At 43.8% G+C, this 20,402-nt stretch overlaps 1 protein-coding gene across 6 annotated transcripts in view; it reads left to right on the forward strand.

The window, feature by feature from the left end:
- The window catches only part of RFC1 (replication factor C subunit 1), a 363,193-nt gene that overhangs the window by 340,234 nt on the left and 2,557 nt on the right, over nt 1–20,402 (forward strand). For all 6 annotated transcript variants that reach the window (XM_033947362.1, XM_033947360.1, XM_033947358.1 and 3 more), the window contains 2 exons: nt 3,042–3,255; nt 16,560–16,748. In XM_033947362.1, the coding sequence (XP_033803253.1) occupies nt 3,042–3,255; nt 16,560–16,748 (403 nt within the window). The remainder of the gene's footprint in view (nt 1–3,041; nt 3,256–16,559; nt 16,749–20,402) is intronic.

Raw genomic sequence — 20,402 nt, forward strand, 5'->3', positions numbered from 1 at the left:
CCCTCCTCTGCCTCTCATGTTGCGAACCTTGTTCAAGCTCAAGAGGGAAAGAGCCACCATGATTCTGATTGCTCCACGGTGGCCCAGGCAACATTGGTTCTCCCTTCTACTTCAACTCAGTGCCAGGGAGCCTTTTCTTCTTCCGCTGTTTCCTTCTCTGCTTACGCAACATCAGGAGACACTTCTGCATCCCAACCTTCCGTCTCTGCACCTGACAGCTTGGTTTCTCTCGGGCTGACTTCTCATAATACTTCTTTGTCTCAGCCCGTTCGTTCCATTCTGGATGCCTCCAGGAAACCGGCCACTCTGCAATGTTACATCAGAAGTGGACACGATTTTCTTCCTGGTGTCTTCTTCATCAACATGATCCCACTTCCCTTGCTGTGGAGACTTTGTTGGATTATCTACTTTCTTTGTCTGACTCTGGCCTTAAGTCTACTTCCATCAGAGTCCACCTTAGTGCTATTGCTGCTTTTCATGAGCCAGTTCATGGAAAACTTCTCTCTGCTCATCCCTTGGTGTCCAGATTCATGCAGGGTCTTTTCAATGTGAAACCACCTCTTAAAGCCCCTCCTGTAATCTGGGATCTCAATGTGGTTCTTTCCGCCTTAATGAAGCCTCCATTTGAACCTTTGGCTACCACTCCTTTCAAGTTTCTCACTTGGAAAGTACTTTTCCTTATTGCTCTTACCTCTGCCAGGAGGGTCAGTGAGCTACATGCACTAGTTGCAGATCCACCTTTTACGGTCTTTCATCATGACAAGGTGGTTCTGCGTACACATCCAAAGTTTCTCCCGAAGGTTGTCTCTGAATTCCATCTCAACCAATCCATTGTTCTGCCTGTCTTCTTTCCGAACCTCACTCTCATTCTGGAGAACAGGCTCTACATACTTTGGACTGTAAGAGGGCTCTAGCTTACTATTTAGAGCGTACTAAGCCCCACAGATCAGCTCCCCAACTCTTTCTGTCCTTTGATCCGAATAAATTGGGACGTCCTGTTTCTAAACGTACGTTGTCTAATTGGCTGGCAGCGTGCATTTCATTCTGTTATGCTCAGACCGGACTGACACTGGAAGGTTCTGTCACGGCCCATAGAGTTCGAGCTATGGCAGCATCTGTAGCTTTCCTCCGTTCCACTCCTATTGAGGAAATCTGCAAGGCTGCTACTTGGTCCTCAGTTCATACTTTTACATCTCACTATTGTCTGGATGCTTTCTCCAGACGGGATGGACACTTCGACCAATCTGTTTTGCAAAATTTGTTTTCCTAATGGCCAACCTTCCCTCCATCCCTCTTTTTGTTAGCTTGGAGGTCACCCATCAGTCAAGAATATGCTGCCTGCTTGTTCTGGGATAAAGCACAGTTACTTACCGTAACAGGTGTTATCCAGGGACAGCAGGCAGATATTCTTGCGTCCCACCCTCCTCCCTGGGTTGGCTTCTTAGCTGGCTTATACTAACTGGGGACCGCGCGCCTCTGTCGGGCGGGAAGGCACTCGCGCGTGCGCGGTGCAGCCTACTAGAACTTTCCAAGTTCTTAGAGTGCAATCACTCTAAAATTGTCCGTACCGGGGCTCCGTCGGTGCCGTCACCCATCAGTCAAGAATATCTGCCTGCTGTCCCTGGATAACACCTGTTACGGTAAGTAACTGTGCTTTTTTGTAAACCTCATGCCCACATAATGCCTTGGCCTTCTAGCTGGGTGGACTTTCTATTCGCTGTGGAACCTCCTATCCACCATCATCAATTTTTCATGTTCTTTCACATTAAATTTAATGGCCCACATCAGTACTCACACTACATATGCATTCATTTTACATTTCTTCGGACCCCTGAAGAAGGCTTTTTCAGCCAAAACATGGACCATGTTGGATCTGCAGCTGTCGGTAATTGTGAATGGTTTTGTCTTTTATAATTTTCAATAAACACTTGCATCAAGAACATCGTTTCCACAGCATCTTTTTCCTTGGATCTTCTTTTGATCATAACAAGATGGGGGGCTGCCATTAGCAAATGTATGTTCTTAAATTGGTTAACAAACTGCATTTCCTTTGCTTATGCCCAGGCAGCTCCAAATCTAGCAGGTCATATCACAGCTCATAAGGTCAGAGCTATGGCAGTGTCAGTAGCCCATTTGAGGATGGCCTCCATAGAAAAAGATGTGCATTGCTGAATATATTCATTTCTCACTACTTCTAGAACAGGATTCTTGACATGACAGGTTTGGCCAATCCTCTAGACCAGGGATCTCAAAGTCCCTCCTTGAGGGCTGCAATCCAGTCGGATTTTCAGGATTTCCCCAATGAATATGCATTGAAAGCAGTGCATGCACATAGATCTCATGCATATTCATTGGGGAAATCCTGAAAACACGACTGGATTGCGGCCCTCAAGAAGGGACTTTGAGACCCCTGCTCTAGACTCTTTTTGGGATTTAGAACACCTCTAAGCCCATTTCTTTCAGTCCAAGGCTGCCATTGAAACAAAAATTGGAAAAACTTCTAAAGTAAGGTTGGTTTCAGCCCAGAAACGATTCATGTGTTTGGTAGTTGCAGCACTTCTGAGTTCTGCTTTTCCCTCTTTTCTGTTGAAGGCAGCTTGTAACTAGAAAATTCCTTGTCCTTGGAGGAAAAACAATTACATGTTGCAGGTGTTCTCCAAGGCAACAGAATAGTTATCCTTACAACCTCCCCTCCTCCCCAAGGAGCTGTAGTCTAAAAGCTTGCAATGGACTGAGAAGGACTCGTGCAAAAGTGGCAGGTGGGAATTGATGTGCATGCACAGTGAGGCTTTCTCAAAAGATCTTCAAAGTGCTAGAGAAGAGTTCCTGTGCAGGGTCCATTGGATTACTTCACCCATAAGTGGGGATTCCTATTCTGCTAAAACTGTGTTTTATTTGATGTACAAGTCTAAAGCTAGTATGTACATGTGTAGATCACAAATAGAGCTTCTAAAGTAAGGACCTTTTCACAGCACTATACTCTGTATCATTTGTCTAATAAATAATGAAAAAAGTAACATTATCTCATTCATTTGATAAAGAACTCGTGCAAGTAAGGGTGCAGTAAACATGGACTACTTGTCACACATGCGAGATGCTCTGGTCAGGCCCCTGGCTTTTCATGGAGTGGAAGGAATCCAAGATGCTGTGAGTTTCATGGATACATATTATTTGATGAAGGAAGACGTTGAAAATATCATGGACGCTTGCAGCTGGGGAGGCAAACCTAGTCCCTTTTCCAAACTTGACCCCAAGGTAAAACAAATGTAGTGGTAGTTAGGCAGTTTTTAATGTATTTTGACAAAATGCATTGTAACAGTTGACATTATAACAGACAACGTTGCCTCTTATTTTAATTGAATCAATTTTCAGTCTTCCTAACCTCTAAGTTTTAGATATTTCCTTTTATTTATGTTCTGACCTTGCTTTGGTTCCCAGAGGAGTAGTGTAGTGTTTAGAGCAGTGAACTGAGAATCAGAGAAGTCTGGTTCGAATTGCATGGTTTCTCCTTGTGATCTTCGGCAAGTCAACAGGTCAGGTACAAACTTAGATTATAAACCCTCTGAGGATAGGAAAATACCCACTGAGGAGAATGTAACTCACTTGAGCTAATACTGAAAATGTGATGATTTATTTATTCAATTTTCTATACCGTTCTCTCAGGGGAGCTCAGAATGGTTTACATGAATTTTATTCAGGTACTCAAGTATTTTTCCCTGTCTGTCCTGGTGGGCTCACAATCTATCTTATGTACCTGGGGCAATGGGAGGATTAAGTGACTTGCCTAGGGTCATAAGGAGGAGCATGGGTTTGAACCCACAACCTCAGGATGCTGAGGCTGTAGCATTAACCATTGCGCCACACTTTGGATAATGCAACTGAAAATCCAATTTTTGTACACTCCATTCCTGAACAAGAGGGTAGTGAATCCCATCTCATGAGATCTCTTGTAGGAAGCCTCTTTAGCATAACTTTTTGCTCCTCCTCTCTTACCTCTAGACTGCCCTCCATCTTCCAGTTGTCTTCCTACAAGCGAGACAGTAGGAGCTAGTCTTTTCTGCTCATGTTTATTCTTTTCTTTAACACAGACGATATTTGAGTTTCCACATCTTGCAACAGTACTTTCAGTTGATTGCCTTGCCCTTCGGGCTGGCGATAGTGTCTCAGATCTTTACCAAAGTGATGGTGGTTGTAGCAGCATACCTATACAGACTCAGTATCTAAGTGCATCCATACCTGGATGATTGGCTCATCAGAGCCCAGTTGGAGTACGAAGGACACCAAGCAGTTCACCAAGTAGTCCAGTTGCTGCAGAGACTAGACTAGGTGGTACATTTTTGGAAGAGTCATCTCATTCTAGTGCAAGACCTAGAATTCCTGGGAGTCTGTTTCACCATGGGAGTGAACAAGGTGTTTCTTCCAGAGTCTCACAAGGAAAAGCTCCTCCAGTTGATACGTGCCTTTCTGAACACTCACACCCCGACAGCCTGGCAATACTTGTAGGTTCTGGGGTTGATGGTCGCAACCATAGACATAGTTCCCTGGGCAAGAGTTCACTTGAGCCTGTTTCAGGAAGTGCTGATCTCCTGATGGAGTCTGTCAAGGGATCTACTACATCTAAGGCTCCCTTGGACAACAGAGGCTCGTCACAATCTAGCCTGGTGGTTGAATCCTCTCTCTCCAGGGGAGTTCCCCTTCGGATCTCCACCTGGGTGATGTTGATGACTGTTGCCAGCCTTTTCCCCGTCTCTAATGGGCTTACATTCTACATATTGTACCTAGTACCTAGGGCAGTGGAAGATTAAATAGCTTGCCCAGAGTCACCCTGTGCAGTTGTTACCCAAACATTTTTTGGACTGATGACTGCATTTTGAGCCTGTACATATTAAAGGGTAAAGGGTCATGGACTTGATGTAATGTTTTTCTGTGGTACAACCAAATTGGTTTTTACATATTCTACATAGGTACTTTTTTCTCTGTCCCTATCAGGCTCACAATTTGGTTTTGTACCTTGGACAATGGAGGGTTGTTTTCTTGCCCAGGGTCATGAAGAGCTGCAATGGGAATTGAGTTCAATTTTCCAGGTTCTTAACCCACTGCACCAGCCATTAGGCTACTTCTCTACTCCACATTGTGCTGGCTGGGGATCATTTATTTGATGGCTTGCATGTATTTGCAAATTCCACCCACGTTCTGCCCAAACTCCATCCCTGTACATGCCTAGTGGCAATGTAAATGTGTACTTTTTACATTCTTATGTTTGGGACTGATAGACGAACTTACTGCACTTCTTCGAGGGAGTAAACAGGCAGATAGACAAGGGTGACCCGGTCGACATTGTATATCTGGATTTTCAGAAGGTGTTCGACAAGGTCCCGCATGAACGACTACTTCAAAAAATTGCGAGCCATGGAATCGAAGGTGATATACTCATATGGATTAAAAACTGGTTGACGGATAGAAAACAGAGAGTGGGGGTAAATGGACAATACTCGGACTGGAAAAGCGTCACAAGTGGAGTGCCATAGGGTTCGGTGCTTGGGCCCATGCTCTTCAAAATATTTATAAACGACCTGGAAATTGGTACGATGAGTGAGGTGATTAAATTTGCAGACGATACAAAGTTATTCAGAGTAGTGAAAACACAGAAGGATTGCGAAGACCTGCAACGTGACATAAACATGCTTGAGAAATGGGCTGCGACATGGCAAATGAGGTTTAACATGGATAAGTGTAAGGTGATACATGTCAGTAACAAAAATCTTATACACGAATACAGCATGTCTGGCACAGTACTCGGAGAGACCCCCCAGGAAAGAGACTTGGGAGTACTGGTAGACAAGTCAATGAAGCTGTCCGTGTAATACGCAGCAGTAGCAAAAAGGGTGAACAGAATGCTAGGAATGATTAAGAAGGGGATCACAAACATATTGGAGAAGGTTATCATGTCACTGTACCGGGCCAAGGTACATCTCCACCTGGAATACTGCATCCAGTAGTGGTCGCCGTACATGAAGAACGACATAGTACTACTCGAAACGGTCCAGAGAAGAGCGACTAAAATGGTTAAGGGGCTGGAGGAGTTGCTGTACAGTGAGAGATTAGATAAACTGGGCCTCTTCTCCCTTGAAAAGAGGAGACTGAGAGGGGGACATGATCAAAATGTTCAAGATAAGATAATGAAGGAAATAGACTTAGTAGATAAAGACAGATTGTTCACCCTCTCCAAGGTAGAGAGAACAAGAGGGCACTCTCTAAAGTTAAAAGGGGATAGATTCTGTACAAACGTAAGGAAGTTCTTCACCTAGAGAGTGGTAGAAATCTGGAACGCTCTTCCGGAGGCTGTTATAAGGGAAAACACCTTCTAGGGATTCAAGGCAAAGTTAGACAAGTTCCTGCTGAACCAGACTTTACGCAGGTAAGGCTAGACTCAGTTAGGGTACTGGTCTTTGACCTAAGGGCTGCCGCGGGAGTGGACTGCTGGGCACAATGGACCACTGGTCTGACCCTCCTCCCCCACCCCAACAAGAAAAAACCCTCAAGTAAGAGCCAGGGGTGTTTGGAAGAAGGTGTTACTTGAGGTGGTGAGAGGAGAGTTAGAGAATTGAATGGTAATGTTGGAGAGGCTTCAGGTAGTGAGAGGGTTCAGATGGCCTTTGCACTGTTGAATTGTTTAGAATCCAGATTTAAACTGGGAGATAGCACTCGTTTGTACTTTGAGGCGATGGGGATGTTTTTAGTTGTGGGTTGGGTTTTAAAAAAAAAAAGATTATTGTTTCCCATTGTAAAATTGGAAGTATAATACTATTTTTGAGGAGCATTCATGCTGCACCCAAGCCATGTCCCTACCACATCCTTGTAAAATCTATGTCCCAGGATATACATGAGCAAATATTACTTTGTAAAATTGCTGTTTACAGTATACTGTATATATAGCATTACAGTTCACAGTGGCTTACAAAAGAGTCAAGCTGTACAAGAACAGTGAAAATATAAATCTAACATCAAAAGCCCCATTAAGTACTACATCAATATACAATCAGTGATACCCAAGAAATTTAGTAAATAAAACCATTTTTAACATGTGCCTAAAATTTAAACAAGACACATAGTTTCCAGAGGGAGAAACAGACTCCCATTGAGCTGTTTGATGTGAAAGCATACAACTCAAATATTTCTTGTGTGTACTATCTAGAGCAGAGATGTCAAACTCAAGGCCCGCATGCCGAATGCGGCCTGCCTGGTCGTTTTATGCAGCCTGCAGTCCGATGCTCCCAGTGTTACCTTGTGGCCGGCTCCCTCCTCCTCATAGCCACAGTGTGCATGAAGCTGCGTTGCGACATCAGAGAAGCTTCCGGTTTGGGCGCAGGATGCACGAGGAGCCGCTGCACGCGGCTTTGTGTACACTGCGGCTGTGAGGAGGAGGGAGCCGCCACAAAATAACACCAGGTGCTCTGGACCATGGGCCACATAAAACGGCCAGGTTGGAGCCGGCCAGAAGGTAAGACACCCGCACAGCATGGAGGGAGGGAGACAACAAAGGGAGGGTGAATGATTTTATTTTCAATTTAGTGTTTGAATTGTGTAAATTTTGAGAATTTTAATCTGCTGTCTTTCTTTTGCACTGTTCAGGAAGAAATACATTTGTTTATTTTTCTCTCGGGGTTGTATTGCATGCAGTGTCTTGAATCTTAGGGTTTCTTTGGGTCTGGCCCACAACTTAGCCTGTGTTTTGGATTTTGGCCCTTTAATGGATTGAATTTGACACCCCTGATCTAGAGAATTACACGGGGAAGAAATTTGTCCCCATCACCGTCCCGTCCCTCCAAACTCGGTCCCCGTCACCGTCCCATCCCTGCAAGCTCGGTCCCCGCCCCGTACCCACAAACCATCTGATCCCATCCACACAAGCCTCAAATAGTTTTATACTGAACTTATTTTATTAAAGTATAAAAAGAAACAATATTCTGTACAATTGTCATTTTATAAATCAAAGTTCTGGCTGCTGAACTAGAGAAAGAGATGTTCAGCTGGCAGGGTTTTGTTTATAAATGTTTATCAACACAGCTAATATACTACTTTAACCTAAAGCAAAAAAAAAAAAGAGAGAAAAGAAATAGAAACAGAAATTTTTTTTCTACCTTTGTTGTCTGGTTTCTGCTTTTCTCATCTTCTCATTCAATTCCTTTCATCCACTGTCTGCCTTCTCTCTGCTTCTTCCATATGCTCTGTTACTCCTTCCATCTCTCCCTCCACCCCCCCAATTGGTCTAGCACCCATCTTCTTCCCTCCGCTCACCCCATTGTCTGGCATCTCTCTCTTCCCAATTTCCCTTTATCATCTTCAGCCCACTCTCTTTTGCCCATTTCCTTTTAGTGTCTTTTCCCCACTCTCTTCCCCATTTCCCTTCAGCACGTACGGTTCAGCAGCCTCCCTCCCCCATCGCCAGAGATCCTCCCTCCTGATGGCCGAAGTCATTTCCGAGTCATCCGAGGGCATTTCTTTCCCTTCCTTCTTTCCCCTCACCTTACCGTGGCGATTTTTTGGGCTTTTTTCGTTTCCCAGCTGCCTGAGCCGGCTTTTATTAAGTTGTGTGTGGCTGCCGAAACTTTTCCTCTGACACAACTTCCTGTTTCCATTTGCATCAGAGGAGAAGTTTCGGCAGCCACACGCGACTTGCTGAAAGCTGGCTTGGGCAGCTGGGAGATGACCCCCCCCCCCCAAAAAAAAATGCTACAGTAAGGGAAGGGAAGGAGGCAGATGCCCGATTGGTGACCGTGTGCATTCCTGACCTTAACTGCGGAGACAAGGCCATTCACAGCTCCACGGGACGGTGAATAGCCTTGTTCCTGTACCCGCGGCGATGAAGACTTTTTCTCCCACCGTTCGGCAGGTTACCCGCGTGTCATTCTCTAGTACTATCTTTTACTGAGGCGAAAGCAAAACAAGTGGTCCTTCTCAAATGCCAGGTTGCTGAATAAAAACAAAATGTTTTGCCAAAAAATTAGGCAAAAGAACATGGCCCTGACTGGAATATAATCTGATCAAAAGCTTCTATTACATTTATAATACATCCCTATGTGCTTCCAGTACATCCAAAGATGTCTCTATACCTTGTAACAATCTAAATCTAAAGCCTCCAGCCTAGTGTAAATATACCTCTGTAACCCTCTCTCCTCTTCCCCAGTGTATTGTGAATGTACCCTTGATGCACCTCTATGTCCCTTCTCCACCCTCAGCAGAATGTGAATGTACCCTTAATCCTACACCTCCAAATATTGTGAATATATCACTGTAACCTGTTCTGGACTCCTGGGGAGGACGGGCTATAAAACTAACTAAAATCCTAGTTTAAAAATGATCCTAGCATGTATAGGTAACCAATGAAATTGAACATAATAAGATGTTATATGATCAAACTTTTGTAAATTAAAAATCAATCTTATAGCTGTATTTTGATTGTCTTAATCTTTTTAATAGTTTACACTGGCCATTTAGATATATAATATCATCCACCAATCCCTTGGAATAAATCCTCAAAACTCGTTTTCGAGACGATAACAAGCACTTTCCCAAAATTTCAAAGATTACTGATTATTAGCGATATCAATCTCCACCTTGACGATAACACCAGCAAGGATGCGAAGGAATTCAACAACTTTCTTACCTCTCAGGGCTTTCCCTCTCCTGAACCCTCTCCAACTCATGAAAAGGGGCACACCCTAGACATCATTAGTTTCCTCGACCTTACGGACTACAAAACTCTAACCGAAGGTGTTCACTGGGAACATGTCCCTTGGTCCGACCATTTTCTAGGTACCTTCTGTCTCCCCATTTTCATGTCTCACCTTGGGGTTCAACCCCGCGCCACAAATTCTATTACCTTCCATAAAAAAATTGCAAGCGAACAGTTCTGGACCCAATTTTTAAACCAGTTTTCCTTTTGTCCCAAACCTGATACCCCAGAAACCAACTGGCACAACCGGGTAAACCTCTCTGAGTCTACATACTGCTCTCTTGCCCCTCTATCTACTAAAATGGTTTCCTACTCCCATAAGGCCCCCTGGTATCTTCCGTACCACAAAGAACTGAAGCAGAAATGCCAAGGAGCGTAAATGGAAAAAAAATCTAAATTCCCCGCAGATAGACAATCCTGGAGGGACAGTATCAAGTTCTACAATACAGTACTAAAAAAAGCAAGGAAGAATTTCTTCGGTGACAAAATCACCAGATCCAATAACCTAAGCAGCACATTGTTTAACATCTGGTGCTCCTTAATCTCTAAAAATGACTCCTCTATTCTTCCCTCCTCTCCAGCAGTGGACGCCCTAGCAAAATTCTTCAATGAAAAGGTTGCTGCTATAAGAAGCTCTTTTCCATCAGCAATCACTTACAATTCTCTGGTGCCTAGCGACACTAACCCTATCCCAGTAGACAGATCCTGGACAGTCTTTGAGCATGTATCCGAAGCCCAGGTCTCTAAACTGTGCCACAAATTAAGATCCTGCAAATGTGCCCTGGACCCATTCCCTTCCTACCTTTACGAGAAAATTTCCACGCAGGCTATTTCATCTCTCACCCCAGACTTATCAACTCAGCCTTACTATCTGGTCTATTTTCCATATACATGAGACACATTGCCCTGACCCCACAACTGAAAAAAGCTGATCTAGACCCATCCTCCCCTTCCAGCTATCGTCCTATAGCAAATATTCCTCTCCTGACCAAAATGCTCGAGGCTATTATATCCACTCAGCTCTCATCTTACTTAGAGAGATTCTCCATTCTATTATCTTCAGACCCAATTTCAGCACTGAATCCCTGCTGGCCTCTTTAATCTCAAAGATTCAACAACTTCAATCTCGTAATAAGTTTGCTATCCTACTACAATTCGATCTATCTGCGGCCTTTGATGTTGTCCACCACGATATCCTAATTTACCAACTTTCTGAGATAGCATTGATTCCACAGTCTTAGACAGGTTTTTGAATTTTTTACGATCCCGCTCTTACACTGTTAACATGAATGGAGGAACTATGTCTTCTCCTTGGAGACTGCTATGTGGTGTTCCCCTGGGATCACCCCTGTCCCCTATTCTTTTCAACAATTATATGTCTTCTTTAAAATTCTTCCATCTATCTCCCTTTGAAATTCTACATATGCAGATGACATCCTTGTCATTCTCAAGATAGATTCGAACCTCACTAATCTCACTGAAAATATAACAGCTTGCATAACGAAACTCCAATCCTGGGCAATGTTCCCTCTAAGGATTGATGAGGTGTGTGCAAAAAAAAATATGAATGAGCGACAAGTTACATACTCCACAAATTTATGAGCAGGCGCGGAGGACGCATTTTTAAACAAATGTAGTTTATCCTTGTACTCCTTATGTATTTTTAATCATCTATGGATATGTTTGTATGTTTATTGTTCAAATGGTTTTATTTATTTCCCCAAATTTATTTTTGTTATACGCATTGAAAATATTTGATATTGCGTTTAAATCAAAATCTCAATAAACTTGAAATGAGTGCCCGTGAGATTGTGGGAGGATTAAATACTCAAAACTTAGAAGAATAACAATTTACTTAAAGTTTTTGCTTCTCCAGCTTTCTGGTATCTTTACATACAGTGGCGTACCTAGCATATGTAACACCCGGGGCCCATCATTTTTTGGCACCCCCCCATCTATACGAAAAACATGATTTTTAGTAACAAGCCATACGTCACACAGAACACAGAAAACACCTTCGCCTAGTATGGAATATGTCATCACAAACTAACCCCTCCCCCTTTTACAAAACTATAGTGTGGATTTTAGCCACGGTGGTAACAGCTCTGACGCTCATAGAATTCTGAGCATCAGAGCTGCTACCACCACGGCTGGCGCTAAAAAACGCTCCACAGTTTTATAAAAGGGGGTATAAAATAGAAATACACAGCTTCAACGCTCTAGATCAGGGGTGCCCAAACTTTTCGGGCTTGCGAGCTACTTTAAAATGACCAAGTCAAAATGATCTACCAACAATAAAATTAAAAAACACAAAGCACACTATACGCTGAGAAAATGTTAATTATCATTCCTATTCTGGGTTTTTTTTCAAAGAGGTCAAGGCAGATGACTCTATGCATTGTCACCTCAGTAACAACCATACAAAAATAGACAAATATACCCCCCTCCCTTTTTATTAAACTACAATAGCAGTTTTTAGCGCAGGGAACTGCGCTAAATGCCCAGAGCTGCTCTCGACGCTCATAGGCTCCCTGCACTAAAAAACACTATTGCATTTTAGTAAAAGGGGGCCATAGTGCAAAATATAGACAGCATATATAAATTCAGCCACATTTTGATCACTAAATTTAAAATAAAATCATATTTCCTACCTTGTCTGGTGATTTCATGAGTCTCTGGTTGCACTTTCATCTTCTGACTGTGCATCCAATCTTTCTTCCCTTCTTTCAGCCTGTATGCTTTCTCTCCTCCAGACCTCATTCCCTCCCCTAACTTTTTCTTCCTCTCTCCCTGCCCTTTCTTTCTTTTTTCTCTCTTGATGCCCCCTTTCTTTTTTCTGTTTCCCTTCTGTCTCCCTGCCTGCCCTCTTTCTTTCTTTCTCCATACCCTCCACAAAGCCACTGCTGCCACCATCGGGGGAAACAGGCCCCAAAGCCACCGCCGCGGCTGCCCCAAGCTCTCTCTGCTTCCCACCGGGCCGACCAGCATTCCCCCGACGTCAATTCTGCCGTCGGAGAGGAAGTTCCGCCCAGCCAGGCAACGATTGGCTGGTCCGAACTTCCTCTCCAAACGCCCCCCCCCCCCCCCTTGGTACGCCATTGAAGACGTGGCAGCGGCTCCTCTCACGAATCCCCACCTGCATCGGAAGTCCGATGCAGTCGGGGATCTTGAGAGGAGCCGCCGCTGCATCTTTCAACTTTAAAATACACTAAGGCCGCCACCGCTTCCTCTCACCTCTGCCCGCCCTCGAGTGAGCGACAGGAAAAAATGTATGAGTGACGCCACTGAAAATAGTGAGCGATCGCTCATGCGCTCAGCTTAGAGGGAACATTGATCCTGGGCCCTCTCTGTACAAATGAAGCTGAATGAGTCCAAAACAAAACTACTCTGGCTTGGCCCAAAATTAGATCAGTTACCCACACTCATTCCACTACCTTCTGGTCCCTCACTGCAGATCGGATTCTCAAGCAAAGTTTTGGGCATCATTATTGACCCTACACTTTCCTTTAATGATCATCTCAACTCTCTGGTAAAAAAATGTTTTTTTTTAGTCTTCACATGCTGAGGAAAGTGAGATCCTGCTTCCACCAACAACATTTTGCTGTCCTAGTAAATCAATCATTCTTTCCAGACTGGACTATTGTAATTCCATCTATCTAAGTCTAACCAAGAAAAATCTTCAAAGACTTCAGCGGATCCAGAACACTGCGGCTAGGTTGATCTTCACAAAAAGCAAATTCGATCATGTTTCCCCGCTTCTGTCAAAACTTCACTGGCTTCCCGTGATTTCTAGGGTTCACTTTAAATATATCTGTCTAATTTTCAAGATCCTATATGGCATTCTTTCTCCCCTAATCCCACTATCCTGGAATTCTTCGAGACCTGACACTACCAGATCCACTCACTTACTCAAACTATCTTTCCTCTCGTTAAAAGGTATCATGTATGCAGGTAAATTAGGGAAATCCCTTTTCTTCAAATTCACTGAGCTTTGGAATAACCTCCCTGCCCCACTGCGGAACCTAATCTCATTCCAGTTATTCCGAAAGCATCTGAAAACGTAAATCTATCTATTTAAAATATAAAGCTAGCTATCCTCTTCATAACCTCTAATTTCTTATTCTGTCCTTCCCTCATTTACTGAATTACCTGTAAACCGTGTCGAGCTCTATCTTTATGGAGATGATGCAGTATACAAACTTAAAGTTTAGTTTAGATATTACAATAATCTAACAATATGCAGATTGTGTGTAAATGTTGCCAGGACAATATTTTGGGACACAGAATAGCTCAACTTTGCCTTTCATTCCAGCAGTTTTAGAATTCTCCATAGGGACTTGAATATGAACAGACCTGACTACTGTTTAAAATGCTATCTTAAAAATTCATTTTTTTAAACTTCAGGATGAAACCCAGGATTGTTTAACCTGCTAATGCTGTTACTATGTGCTCTTTCAGAATAAGTAGAGTAGTGAACAGTCAGGGCACTGAATGCATCCATTACACAGTCATGCATTTGCTGCATGATAAAATGTGTGCTTTTTCAACAGCTTTTCCAATTTGATCTTATAGATATCCAGAAAGATCTTCTGGTCCTTTTGGAAGGGACCTGCATGTAATTATCCGTTCTGGGAAAATCACTCCAAGTTGCTGGCACGCCCCATTTATGTATGTTGGCCCCATTTAGGTCTAGATCAGGGATCTCAAAGTCCCTCCTTGAGGGCCGCAATCCAGTCGGGTTTTCAGTATTTCCCCAATGAATATGCATTAAAAGCAGTGCATGCACATAGATCTCATGCATATTCATTGGGGAAATCCTGAAAACCTGACTGGATTGCGGCCTTCAAGGAGGGACTTTGAGACCCCTGGTCTAGATGCACTAAATGCTCCGATTAGGTACCGATGGTCGCTAAACGAGTTTGACTGGTTTAGCGATTGTTGGCATTTGCTGACTCAATGTTAAAAACAGCTTACTGTGTGTTTTTCCATGCAGTCGTACTAAAGTCATTAATTAGGTCATTAATATTAAAATTAGGTCATTAATATTAAAACGAGCCATCCGATCAGTGGCCTAACATTTGCAGTGCTATAAGTGGATCGCAAATAACCAACCGAAAAACCTGACAAATCTGCCTATTTTTTTCATTATTTTTCCATAAAAACAAAAAGTTGATCCCCTCCCAATGACCCCTGGAACAAAAATAGAGGCATGAGGAATGCCCACTCCTTCCTGCCACCATGAACCCCCCCCCTACTGCTAGGACCCCGCTCCCGTACTTCAATAAAATTTGGCAGGAGGGATGCCCACTCCTTCCTGCTGCCATGAAGCCCCCACCACCACCACAAGGATCCCCCAAACCAACTCCTCCCCTTCCCCACTTTACAAAAAAATCACAGGAGATATACCAGTACACTGTTAAAAGAGTAGCAGACAAAGCCATGCTGACAAGCACCTGCCGACAAAAATGCGCTGGATATATGCGCGTCGCCAGTTCACCCTATTTAAAACTTTATCTTTTACGCTGTGGTGTGGGTGGGAAACCTCCCAACTACAGTTAGAAGTGCTGGCGCTCAGTTGGGGGTGGGTGGGGGGAACCTCCCCCACTACATTGAAAACTCCAGTTTTTCCGTTTGGGAGTTTTCAGTGTAGTTGTGGTGGTGGTGTCCCCTCAGAGCATAAAAGATAAGGCTTTAAATAGGGTGAACTGGCGACGTGCATATGTCCGGCGCATTTTTGTCGGTGTGGCTTTGCCACTCCACTTTTGATGCGTCACCGAGATATGTACTCCCTCTTGCTACTGGATGTCCCATTTGTTACCTCTCCCTCGTACTCGTACATTAAGTTGACAGCAGGATGCCCAGTCCCTCCTGCTTGCAGGTCTACCTTTCCTGGAATGCATGAGGAGGGGCCTTAAGTGTGTGAGCCAATCAGAGCTTTAGGCTCCTCTCTGTGCATCCCAGGATGCACCGGGAAGGGGAAGACCCATTTTGGAGTCGCAGGCCTTCGAGCAGGAGGGACTGGGCATCCCTCCTGCTGTCATCTAAAGTAAAGGTTTAGGTGGGGGGCATCCCTCCTGCTGATATTTTGTAAAGTGGGGAAGGGAAGGGGGAGGGGATGGGTCAGTTCGGGGGTCCTGGTTGGGGGGTTGTGGCGGCAGGAGGGAGTGGGCACCCTTCCTGCTGATTTTTATTGAAGTACGGGGAAGAGGGTCCTGTGGGGGGACATTTTGGTTCAGCATTGGGAGGGGGGGTTAACTGCTGCAGGAGGGTGTGGGCATTCTTTCTGTTTGTATTTTGATTCCAGGGGTCATCAGGGTGGGTTGTCAGTCAGTAAGGGGGGGGGGGGGTGAGGACGGCTCACATTTTTTTTTAATGGGAACAGATATTGTGTGGCTATAACACATGCCCAACATTTGTGCCATAAAGAAAAAAGCCCCAAAAGCTGAGTGGCAGGAGGCTGCTTTAGGGCTTCCCCTGCCACTCAGCTGTTTGGGCTTCCCCAAACTGGCTCTGCACATGTGTGAAAGTCAGTTTTTAAGCAAGCGATCAGATGAGATTACGACTGCCCTCCGCAAAACTCATTTGCATAGGCAGCCATTTGAACATCGAATGCTGTTTAGAAATCAGCCAAAAAATCAGCCCACAGCAACCCACACGGTCTTAGTGACCGCGTTTTGTGCATCTAGCCCTTAGTGACAAAAAATTTGGATCATTTTCCAGGAGACATGTGCTAACTTGTTTATACCTAAATGTTTTTGGAGCCCTTTGCAATGAGGTTGAAATATGTGAACCATTACATTTCTCTTGTTTCTTTGTTGAACAGGTAAAATCAGCCTTCACACGCTGTTATAACAAAGAGACACATCTGACCCCATATTCGCTACAATTTGTCAAAGCATCTAAACGGAGAACAGGAGCCTCACTAGATTCAGAATTAAATGAAGAGCTAAACCTGGAGGAGTCTCAGTCTGAAGATAAAGGGGATGATATTGAAGCAGATGCAATGATCAAGGTAGTTTATTCATCTGGAAATTCTGTTAATTAATGCTCTATTATATTCTAATCACAATTTTCAATTTAGTACCTGGTGGTTTCTGTATGTTTGTCTTTTAACATGAGTTCTTTTGATAGTTTTACAAATGGATTTAAAAATAACAGGGTCAAATGTTTTTTTGTTGTTGTTGGTTTTTTAAAAAATTCTTTATTTAATTTACTAGTGTTTAAGCCCGTTAGATTAACGGGTGCTAGAATATATGTGCAGACTTAGGCTTTTCTTTTCTTTCTTTCTTTCTCTCCCCCCTGTCAAGCGGCACCCCTTCCCTGCTCCCCCTGTCCAGGAGTAGCCCTTCTCCCTTGCTTTTACCTCCCCCCTGTCCAGTAGTACCCTTTCCCTGCTCCCGTTCTCCCTTGCTTTTACCTCCCCCCTATAGTACCCTTTCCCTGCTCCCACTGTCCAGCAGTAGCCCTTCTCCCTTGCTTTTACCTCCCCACCTGTCCAGTAGTACCCTTTCCCTGCTTCCCCTGTCCAGCAGTAGCTCTTCTCCCTTGCTTGAATTTTAAAGTATCCTTTGAGAAAGCTACAATTGGAATTATTATTGTAATGTCTGCATAACTGTAGAGCTTAACTCCAAGGGAGGGAAGCTTAATTCCCAAGGGGGCTAGATACAGGTTGAAAAGAGTGGGAGATAATGGGGAACCCTCAGGTACCCCACATAGATTTTTCCATTGAGGAGAAATAAAATAGTCAGAATGAACCTGGTAAGTACAACTTTCCAGGAAACACCTAAACCAATTAAGGACATGGCCAGATATTCCAATTATGTCTAAACATCTCAGCAGGATTTGATGATCTACTAAATCAAATGAACTTCTGAGATCAAACTGCATAATCAAGACACTCATGCCTACACTGAATTGTTGGTGAAGATAATCAAAAAAGAGATGCCAACTCTGTTTCAGTACTATGAAGTGAATAAAAACCTGATAGGGAAGGGTGTAAAATAGAAAATGGATCAAGACAGTTGTTGAGTTTGATACTAATCCTTCCATAAGTTTAATCAAGAAAGGATTCCTGCAATGGGTCTATAATTACTAAAAGTAGATATTGGATATTTTGGGCCCTTAATTAACGAAGTGATTATTATTTGACCTAAGTTTATAGGAAAATTACCATGTTGTAATAATGAACTAATCCAGGTTAGCACGTCTATCTTGAAGTGTATTGGTGCAGTTCTAAATATTGCTGAAGGGCAAATGTCTAAGATACAATGAGATTTTGCGTATTTATTGTATAATTTATTGAAATCGTTCCATTTTGGAGTAGTAAATTCATATCAATTTAAATTGGCATGAGAAAAGATTTCAGGAGAAAACATCTACATAGTAACATAGTAGATGACAGCAGATAAAGACCCAAATGGTCCATCCAGCCTGCCCAACCTGATTCAATTTAAATTTTTTTCTTCTTAGCTATTTCTGGGCAAGAATCCAAAGCTCTACCTGGTACTGTGCTTGGGTTCCAACTGCCGAAATCTCCGTTAAAACCTACTCCAGCCCATCTAAACCCTCCCAGCCATTGAAGTCCTCCCAGCCCATCCTCCCCCAAATGGCCATATATAGACACGGACCGTGCAAGTCTGCCCAGTACTGGCCTTAGTTCAATATTTAATATTATTTTCTGATTCCAGATCCTCTGTGTTCATCCCATGCTTCTTTGAACTCAGTCACTGTTTTCCTCTCCACCACCTCTCACGGGAGCGCATTCCAGGCATCCACCACCCTCTCCGTAAAGTAGAATTTCCTAACATTGCTCTTGAATCTACCACCCCTCAACCTCAAATTATGTCCTCTGATTTTACCATTTTCCTTTCTCTGGAAAAGATTTTGTTCTACGTTAATACCCTTCAAGTATTTGAACGTCTGAATCATATCTGCCCTGTCCCTCCTTTCCTCTAGGGTATACATATTCAGGGCTTCCAGTCTCTCCTCATACATCTTCTGGGGCAAGCCTCCTATCATTTTCGTCGCCCTCCTCTGGACCGCTTCAAGTCTTCTTACGTCCTTCGCCAGATACGGTCTCCAAAACTGAACTCAATACTCCAAGTGGGGCCTTACCAATGACCTGTACAGGGGCATCAACACCTTCTTCCTTCTACTGGCTACGCCTCTCTTTATACAGCCCAGCATTCTTCTGGCAGCAGTCACCGCCTTGTCAGACTGTTTTTTTGTCTTTAGATCTTCGGACAGTATCACCCCAAGGACCCTTTCCTTGTCCGTGCATATCTGCTTCTCACCTCCCAGCATATATGGCTCCTTCCGATTATTAATCCCCAAAAGCATTACTCTGCATTTCTTTGCATTGAATTTTAGTTGCCAGGCATTGACCATTCCCCTAACTTTTGCAAATTCTTTTTCATATTTTCCACTCCCTCTTCAGTGTCTACTCTGTTACAAATCTTGGTATCATCTGCAAAAAGGCACACTTTTCTTCTAACCCTTCAGCAATGTCACTCACAAACATATTATAGAAACATAGAAGATGACGGCAGAAAAGGGCTACAGCCCATCAAGTCTGCCCACTCTGCTTACCCACCCCCTGTCTATGCCCTAATGACCCAATTTCCTTATCTTGACCCTCGTAGGGATCCCACATGGGTATCCCATTTATTCTTAAAGTCTGGCACGCTGTCTGCCTCGATCACCTGCACTGGAAGCTTGTTCCAATGATCAACCACTCTCTCTGTGAAGAAATACTTTCTGGTGTCGCCATGAAATTTTCCGCCCCTGAGTTTGAGCTGGTGCCCTCTTGTGGCCGAGGGTCCCTTGAGAAAGAAAATATCATCTTCCACTTCGACACGTCCCGTGAGGTACTTAAATGTTTCGATCATGTCTCCCCTCTCCCTACGTTCCTCGAGAGTGTAGAGCTGCAATTTGTTTAGTCTCTCTTCGTACGAGAGACCCTTGAGCCCCGAGATCATTCTGGTGGCCGTCCGTTGAACCGATTCAATTCTGCGCACATCTTTACTGTAATGTGGCCTCCAGAATTGCACACAATACTCCAGATGAGGTCTCACCATGGCCCTGTACAACGGCATTATGACTTCAGGCTTTCGGCTGACGAAACTTCTATTGAACAGGATCGGCCCCAGCACCGAATCCTGAGGGACTCCACTACTCACCTTTCCTTCCTCCGAGCGACTTCCATTAACCACCACCCTCTGGCGTCTGTCCGACATCCAGTTTCTAACCCAGTTCACCACTTTGGGTCCTAACTTCAGCCCTTCAAGTTTGTTCAACAGCCTCCTTTGAGAAACCGTATCAAAGGCTTTGCTGAAACCTAAGTAAATTACATCTAGCATATGTCTTCGATCCATCTCTCTCGTCACCCAATCAAAAAATTCAATCAGGTTCGTTTGGCACGATTTACCTTTTGTAAAGCCATGTTGTCTTGGATCCTGTAACCCATTAGATTCAAGGAAGTACACTATCCTTTCTTTCAGCAACACTTCCATTATTTTTCCAACAACCGAAGTGAGGCTCACCAACCTGTAGTTTCCTGCTTCATCCCTATGACCACTTCTATGAATAGGGACCACATCCGCTCTCCTCCAATCCCCAGGAATCACTCCCGTCTCCAGATATTTGTTGAACAAGTCTTTAATAGGAC

This window comes from Geotrypetes seraphini, chromosome 1, assembly GCF_902459505.1.
Source record: "Geotrypetes seraphini chromosome 1, aGeoSer1.1, whole genome shotgun sequence".
Lineage (NCBI taxonomy): Eukaryota > Metazoa > Chordata > Amphibia > Gymnophiona > Dermophiidae > Geotrypetes > Geotrypetes seraphini.